Raw genomic sequence first — 8,975 nt, 5'->3', positions numbered from 1 at the left:
TCTGGACTGTAGGGATTCCAAGATTGAGTGATTTTGGTATAGGGCTTGTTGGTGACAATGGTTTGGGCTTAAAAGATTACGTTGGGTTGGTCTGTAGGGATGCTACAAATTAGTTTTAATGATATGGGCCTGGACCGTGCATGGGTTGTATAGAGTTATTAGATGTTGTTGTTATGACTTGAATGGGGAGTGTTGTTTAGTAGGGACACTGGGGTTTAGCATCACTGCTGTTGTCCTGAATAGGATTATGAGTAAGCTGCTAAAGATTACTAAGGATGCTAGAGGTGCTAGAGATACTACAAATGAATTATAGGTTAGAAGTAGATAGTAAAAAATGGGCTGAAAAGTATTTTAAGAACTAACTCTTAGTCATGGGTAATGGTGAGGAAAGATGGTGCAGATGGGCTGAATGAAGATGCTGTATCAGATTGGTTTGTGTTATGTGTAGGGTAGTAGATTAGACAATAGAGTTTAAACTTGAGTGAGTATGCATTGAGTTCATGGCATTATGGCTTAGTCTTTGCTGACATGAACATGGTCTGGATGTGGCCAGTAAATATGATTTGTATCTCGTTAACGATTATGGTTTGAGTAAAAACACTGGAAGTTAGTGATTATTGCTTGATGCTGACTAGTAAGTAGGAGTCATGTAGGGACCCTTATATTATAATGTGGCTTTAGATGGTGAGTGTGTTTTAGGAATAATGAGTATGGATTAAGTAAAGACACTGAAGTTTTGTGATTATGGTTTGGGCCTGGATGGTGAGTATGGATCCGGCCTGGATGGCAGTGGACTCTAGTGACTGACTTGGAGAAGCTGGCCAGGCTCTGCACCACCTTGGCGATGAGCGTGAGGGTTCGGGACGTGCGCTCGGATGGATACTCCTGGGTCAGGTTAAAGAGTGATGGAGACATGATGGCCGGGCACAGGAAGCGCAGGAACAGCGAGGAGCTGATAAGTCGGTCTGCGATATCCTCACGACCTCTTTCAGCACAACGCACACGCCATGATGCGAATACTTCCTTCAGCTCCCGTGGAAAAACACTGTAGAATGAAAGAAAAGTTGTAAGAATGGTACAAGAGGAACAGGAAGCATATCATGTACAACAAATTAGAAAAAATATTAGACTTTGAATAGTTTTTTCATTTTTTATCACTAGGACTTAACCAACCATGAAGAAATTCTGGGGATCAATTAAAAAACTTCTCTCATGTTCCTACTGTTATTGGCAGAATTCATTCAGTGGCACTTTTCATTCTGGAATCCTTTCTAGTGATTTGTTCCTCTACATTTACACATTTGGCAGACACACTTATCCAGAGGGACTCATTCATACATCTTAGCAGTTGAGGGTTAAGGACCTTGCTCAAGGGCCCAGCATTACCAGCTTAGTGGTGGTGGGATTTGAACTTATACATTTCTGATCAGAAGTCCTTAACAACTGAGCCACCCTTTAACCCTTCCACTAGATTTATATTTGTTCAACCTTTTGATAATCAACAGCAGTTTTTCAGCTGAACAGGCAGTAAATAAAAGGAAAATAAACTATAATATATTGAAATCACACCTTTTAGCATTTACACTTCTATATTTACCTCTACCCTTTCACTCTTGACTAAATACCTTAAATTCTCAAAAATAGTTAACGAGAATCATAATCGATGTGCTTTGAATGTTTTTTGTCTGTTCAGTGACAATATATAGGCCTTGATGTTTCTTTCACTATACCACAGTTGTCATACACAAGGCCCCAAGGGCTTCAAACGCGCATGACTGTTTCAAATAATAATTTCAAGCGCCAATAAACTACATCTTTCATAATGCATTTCGATTCCGTGACACACGAAGTAATGTCCTGCCACTTGAGGGCAGTGTTTCTACTTCAGTGTTTTATAGCCTAGAGCAAAACCTTGTGGGACACCATTATTTGCTCCAAAATGTATTTATTTCATATTTTTCTTTGTATAGTCAGATATAATATTAATGAGGTTTTCTGATGTAGTTCCCCAGATAGGGTTTTTTCTTACCTCATTACCACTTGATCTCCCAATCTGCCTTTTGTACTGTCTTTGCTTGATACAGAAATTCTGTTATACCAGACAAACCTTTTAGCAATATACAGTGTCATGTTAATCATATTGTGATAAATTCCATCTAGGGTTATAATATCAGGAAACCATCGTAACTCAAGGAAGTCTTGGTTTCTCAAAGTGTTTTTCTTTAACCTTGTTTTCACCTGAACTTGCCTCTTTAAATCGGATTACCTTGACCTGGATTGCTGACTGTAGTAAAACTTTAATGAGGTGAGAGCGACTCACAGTATGACATCTTTTCTAGATCAGCAGAAATCAGTTAGATTGAAAGGTTTTACGATTGCTGAAAAGTAAGCATTTTATAGGTTAAAAGATGTCAGTGAGCCAAACATTTTAGTCTGAAATAACCGGGTGCAATGAACCACCTGAAATTTGGGCACAAGAAAAAGTGGGTAACATACCAATGGGAGTTGATGATCTTGCAAAGTGCAAGTTCACAGCACATGCGTAGGTTGGCCTGGTGGTCTGGGAGCATTGAAGGTGGGGTTCGCATTGGGTCCACCTCACAGTTTTCCTCTGACTCGTACAGTGCACGAATAAACTCACCTGCACACACAGGTGCAAAATCTTTAATGCCACCATCCCATATTCAGTTCTCCAACAAACAAAAAAACCCATCACTATCATTATGTATATCATAGATTCTTTACTTCCCTCTGAAAAAATTCAGCTTTGTAGCTCTGACTAAAGTAAATTAAACATTTAAAAGCTCTGGCATTGAGGAGCTGGTATTGGATCTATAATGATCTTAGATGTTTAGCTATTTTATGAGTTGCTCAGGAGCTTCTGGTTCCACAAATTCAAATGACAGTATAAGACTGTAAAAAGAACTTATTATTATTTATAATCACATACTCCAATGCTCTTGGCATTTCTCAATCTCCAGTGTATTGTTTCTTAAATGTTTATAATCACACTCTTGATATCACCCAAATGAAGATGGGTTCCCTTTTTGAGTCTGGTTTCTCTCAAGGTTTCTTCCCCATACCACCTGAGAGAGTTTTTCCTTGCCCCAGTCACCTCAGGTTTGCTCATTGGGGATAAATACACGTAATTCACTTATATGTTCTATAATTCTTAAATTCTCTAAATATGCTTTGAGACAAATTCCATTGTGGCACCACAGAAATAAATTTAAACTTAAAATTATTATCTATCTATGTTTTTTTTATTTGCCACACTCTTGTTTCTGGACAAACCAAACTAGATCTTTCAGCAGGCTGACCTTTACCACCACCCTAACCACATACCAATTGTGTCTTTAAGGTAGCGATGTCCAACAAGTTTGAGGTACTCCTCTATGGCTTTGGTCGCCAATGTGTTCTCCCTGAAGATCAGATGTTCTCTGTCGATGAAACGATCCACCTCGCTCAACGCCATGTCTGACAGAAAATCCTGCACAAGTCAAAAACAACTCCTCACAAACCTGCTTGTGCCAAACACATTTGAATGGATAAACAGCTTAGAGTTTATAATAAGTTTAGAGGTTTTTGGCACAGTGGTTTATCCCAAACAAAAGGAAGAGTAATCTGATCTCGATAAAAATCTTTGCCTCAAAGGACATTTTCAGAAACCTAACAAGCCTATAAAGTGTTCACCACATTTGGTGGGCTGGCTAATTACCCCTGCATGATATCTCAGACTCAAAAAGGTGGACAGTTAAGCAGGACGTGGACTCACGGACCTTGGCCTTGCCGGTGCTCTGCAGAATGTGCACCAGGGCACAAGCTACTTCTTCCTTGCTCTTCACACTCAAAAGGGGCTCCAGGACCGAACACAGAGTGCGGTAGTTATTCGTCACGTACTCTGCAAACTCCTTATACAGCTCCATTGGCAGGATACTCATAGTCTGGTAGCGCGATTTGAGCCTCAATGAGGCATTAATGACCTTTCCACTGCCCACACCACCACCTTTTCCAAGGACGCTGGGCTGGATGACGGGGTACCATTGCTCCACAAACTGGCGGCCTGTGATGCTCGAGATGGGAATGCTGACCAAGCCAAGATATGTGCTTTTCTCCTGTCAAAAACACATTAACACACATTCCTTATCAGTAAAGACCAGTGGTTCTCAAACTTTATTTGCTATTTATTTGGGGTTGGATTTTCAAGAACCCCTGTCCTCCAATATCCCCCCCAAAAAAGGTAAAAATGAAATACGTCAAGTGGAAAAGTGGCTAATTTTTCGAAATATCAAAATCTAAATAGAAAAAAATCTAATAATATCTAGTTAAAAAATTTAGAAAATAAAAGTGTAGTTGTGTAAGGTACCCTAACATGTTATTTTAATTTACTTGCATTACCTAAAAGTTTGTTTGTGGATGCATTGAATGTATTAAATTGATTTTAATAGAAATAAATAGAATAAATATTAATAAACAACCAAAAAACCTACCCCACACTTTGAGAACCACTTTTATAAACCACAGTATAAACTAAGAAATGATTGTTGCCCACTACAGAGTTAGCAAATTAGATATGTTTGTGTTTGTATTTTTGTTATCCTGATAACACTTGTGTATCTTTGGTCATTACTCGGACCTTGCGTCGCTTCTTGTCTGTCTCCTTGTAGAGGTGCAGGCGCAGGCTCCGGATAGCGGGGAGGTTGTTGAACTCAAAGTGCTCGCCCCAGAACACTGTGTCTGTTCGAGGTTTGCTGGTGGTGCGCGCATACAGCATGTCGTCCAGACACAATTCGCAGTAGTAGCGCTTTTTGGGCGGAAGATCCCGCGCCTCGATAATCCACAATTTGAGAACATTGTCCACCCGACGACTGTTATCCTGCAATGGTATCGAAATGATCAAAACCAGCAATCAATCACTGTGATAAAGCTCCCACTTATTAAGTGTAAATTACATAAATATTAATTCAATGTGAACCGATACGTTTATTCAGTTTACAATTCCATGAAATTCATGGTCAATACAAAACAACATTTTATGCTTTTATATTTATGAAGAAAACTTGAAAACCTGAAAAATCATTTGATCACCTTAAGTGCTTAAACCCAGTCCCTGACAATGCCAGAACTGTGGTATAGCAGAAGGTGGTAGCTTAGCGGTTAAGGCTACGTCTAAACTAATCCGAATAAATTTGAGTTTTCATCAAAAAAATGCTCCACACTTTTTGTTTTTAAATTGTTTCCTGGAAGTTGCTCATCCACACTGAAATGTCTGAAAACGATTACGTCCCCCTGTCCCTGTGCTCGCAGCAAAACATAAGATGCTTTTAACCCGCATCATTTCTGCCTGCCGTTTATTTACTTTCGTTGAAACTTTGCAGAGGATATGCATGACTAAAAATGTGTCAAGGTTTTTGAAACCTTCCGTTTTCACATTTCACTGCAACGTGAAAAAGATGTTTTCAAATGTATCTACTTTGGAGAGCTTTTCAGAAAGCTGCATTTTCAGTGACTGAAAATGTCATTTTAGTGTGGATAGAAGGCTAAAGTGGAAAAAAAAAAATGCAATTTAAAATTAAAACGTATTAGTGTATTGAACAAGGCCCTTAACCCTCAACTGCTCAGTTTCAGGTCGCTCTGGATAAGGGTGTCTACCAAATGCTATACAGTAAATGAAAATTGTCATGGATTTGCTCCTGTAAACTTATGATGCACAAATATTAAAATCTTCTGTTGGAAAACTATGAAGAAATAAAACTATGTATAAAATGAAAGCAATCTAATATAATAATATAAACTATTTACTTATTAAAGATTATTACTTTCATGCCTTTTATTAATGCTGTATGCTAGTGTTCACAAAGTGCATGCTGGTTTGCAACACTCTGGCCATTTTCCTCATTTTCATTTTGTCGTTATGTAGCTCCATGTCGTTGTTTTGGGTTTTGTCATGTCTCCACCCCTGTCCTGTCATTGGTGGTTTCTCTTTCATGTACCTATTGCGCTTAGCTGTTTCTGTTTAGACAGTTTGTCTATTTATACACTTGTATGTCGGTTTGTATGCCACAAAGTATTGCAGTCAACAGCCACTGTCATTTTTGTTTTGCCCTGTCTACATTGTTTGCTTATTGCCTGTTATGCCTATTTTAGGTTTATGATTCTGGATGTTCTGGATTTGTCCGTCTTGGTTTAAGAAGGCTTCTTTAACTGCAATTGCTTCCATTTCTACCCTTTACCCTCTTAACCCAGAGGTGCATTTCACCCCTGGGCCTTCAGTGGTGTCCTACCTAAATCAATCCAACTCTTTAACACCATTATTATGACGCCACATCTAAAGAAACCATCAATATTATATTTAATAAATTACATACATTGTCAATGGCATTGCTGAAGCAAGAAACCCAATGAACACAATTCAACAAGTTTCCTTTCATTGTAGCCACAACTGCACTGCCTGCAAACATCATGTCTAGCTGAAGTATCAATATTAACTTCAAAACATGACCCCGGGTTTTCAGTGCATTTTTGTGCTATTTTTAAAATGTTTATAAATAAATACATTACGGTTTTCCTGGGGATTTGAAATGAAGGCAAATTGTGTTTTTGTGCAAATTCTTCATTAAACGCTTAACAACTGTTTCGAACTTTTTGAGTGGAATTTTCCTCACGATGTCCAGCTTTTCTTGTAAGCTGTCCTAGTAAGTGTGACTGCGACCAAATCGTTTTATTCTCCTCTGTCAGCCATCGTGAAATGGAAAAAAAAAACAGCTATTTTGTTTACGCCAATATATCTGAGTTTGTGCACTTAGCTAAGATGTGGGTTGCGACTCTGACTAGTGCGCTCTCTGATCATCCAATCAAAGGACAGAAAAAATGGCGACATGACTAGACGCCAGCTAGAGGGCCTCAGAGTGGCCAATTTGCACTCTGACTGATTGAAGCAACAGCTTTAAGCAACAAGCTAACAAGAGCCTGCGTTGTTTATACCTGCGGCAATAGTTGACGTTATCTGATTGAGTAGAAACTCCAACATTGCTGAGAAATATTAAAATGTCAGCAGAGAAGGCCTCGCTGGCCCTGATTGTCGGAAACTGCTACTGAACATGACTAGGAATAAAATACACAAAAAGAGTCAACTTCAAAAATAAAAAAAATTAAAAAAGTTAACATTAAATAAAAGTAAATATTTTTGACCTCTTTAATTTAAAGTTTTTATTTCTTTTTGTGCACATCTTGTCTTTCTGGACTACTGTAAAAACTGCTGACAATTTTCATTCATTAATCAACAATTGTACTTAATTTAATGCCTAAAAAACCCTCTCAACATAGACAAACAATTTTATAATGGCAGGGTGGCTATAATGAAAGGGTACTTTACCTATAAAGACTTATATTTATGCTCATCTTCTATTACAGCAGTTATGAGTGCATATGCAAATGAAAAGCATTTAGCTTTTAGTCAGCATCCAGCTGTTGACACATTTCAGGTTTCAATGGTTAACTACAGGCAGCTGTTTTTAATGAGCATCAGCTAAATCGGCCAACTCATGCTAGGTTTGTTCTGGGATATATTTAAGAGCAACTAGAAAACGGTATTTAGTATTTAGGTCTTTAAGTCTCATAACAATCAATGCCAATAAACCACTGCATAAAAATGCACAATAAAATCATCAACAATACAGAATAATCTAGAATAAACTGATCTCGTATGCTGCACCTGTTTCGGAAGTGAGTTCTGGGTTCACTTAAGGTTCAGCATGACTAATCTGTTCAGACTGCAGTCTTTACTCAGCTATAACCGTAATTATCACATGGGCTAATGAGTCCCAGCCCTAATTCTCTTTTCAATAAATGCAGCAAACAGCTGCATAAAAGAAAATCACTTTTCTGGCACATTAGTTAATTAGATGTTATACCTTATACTGCTTTGCTATTTGAATTGCGAGTCGTTGAAGGTGTTTCAATAACAAGCACCACGTTTTTTTTTTTATTATTTCAATCTCTGTTATACTGAGGCACATCCTCCGAAGAATTACAGTGTGTTACATCAGAATTTTTATATCTTGCTGCTTGCTTCAGGAAAGACAGCTGTGGATCCCCCCCCCTTTTTTTTTACCAAGCTAGTTAGTTTCTGTTACTCATTACATTGATATTCCAAAATCCTAACGTGTACGATTCAGTAACTTACAATGAAAAGAAATGCTAATTACATTTCTTAACCTGGAGGTGTAAAACCAGCTACTTCCCCCATTTCCTCTCATTGTGATTATTTGCTATTGCCATACATATAAACTAGACCTCTCCTTTTCACAGCCCTTCAGGCCAATTTGCTTTTCTTTGCAGAATCATAGAGCCAGCCAATGGATCAAGATTCAAACTGCTGCTCAGGGCATTGAAACAGCACTATCTGTTCTTTTCCACATACAGTCTTATGAATTCTTATAATTGGTTACATTTACAATTACATTTGGCAGATGCCCTTATCCTGAGCGACTGACATTTATCTTATACAATTAAGCAGCTTGGGCCTTGCACAGGGAACCATAAATGTCAGTTTGGTGTGGCTGGGATTTGAACTCATGACCTTCAGATCCAAAGACTTAAACAGTAAGATACCACCTACCCATTGTTACTATCACTTTGACAAACAGAGGATGAAGTAATACCATCCCTTTCCACTCCAATAGTTTGGCCCCTTTGTTCTCTTAGACATTTTAGAATGTCTAAGAGCTTTTTCATTATGGAGTCATTAGCGGATTCTTGGTTGTGGCTAGTAATAAGAAGGGGGACTTTTCATAAAGAAATTCCTAAATTGTTTATACATTTTTTTTATACATTTACCCTCTCTAGATTAGCATGATGGCATGGCTTGTTAAAAATAATTAGCCAGTGAAAACAATGTTTCTAGAAAACAACACATTCTTGACTTCAACTAAAAAACAAATATCTCAAAGCTCAGAGTTTTTAACTCAAGTCAA

At 38.0% G+C, this 8,975-nt stretch overlaps 1 protein-coding gene across 16 annotated transcripts in view; it reads right to left on the bottom strand.

Annotated features, from left to right (window-relative positions):
• syngap1a (synaptic Ras GTPase activating protein 1a) overlaps nucleotides 1-8,975 on the bottom strand; it is a 169,473-nt gene that overhangs the window by 37,715 nt on the left and 122,783 nt on the right. For all 16 annotated transcript variants that reach the window (XR_014534437.1, XM_083546934.1, XM_083546935.1 and 13 more), the window contains 5 exons: nucleotides 4,637-4,876; nucleotides 3,780-4,115; nucleotides 3,346-3,490; nucleotides 2,497-2,641; nucleotides 809-1,045 (listed from right to left, as the gene is read on the bottom strand). Coding sequence is in view for 15 of the 16 variants with exons in the window: in XM_083546934.1 (XP_083403060.1) it covers nucleotides 809-1,045; nucleotides 2,497-2,641; nucleotides 3,346-3,490; nucleotides 3,780-4,115; nucleotides 4,637-4,876 (1,103 nt within the window). In the remaining variant the exon portion in view is untranslated. The remainder of the gene's footprint in view (nucleotides 1-808; nucleotides 1,046-2,496; nucleotides 2,642-3,345; nucleotides 3,491-3,779; nucleotides 4,116-4,636; nucleotides 4,877-8,975) is intronic.

This window comes from Silurus aristotelis (assembly GCF_946808225.1).
Source record: "Silurus aristotelis genome assembly, chromosome: 7".
Classification (NCBI taxonomy): Eukaryota; Metazoa; Chordata; class Actinopteri; order Siluriformes; family Siluridae; genus Silurus; species Silurus aristotelis.
This window is presented reverse-complemented; position numbering and strand designations above follow the sequence as displayed.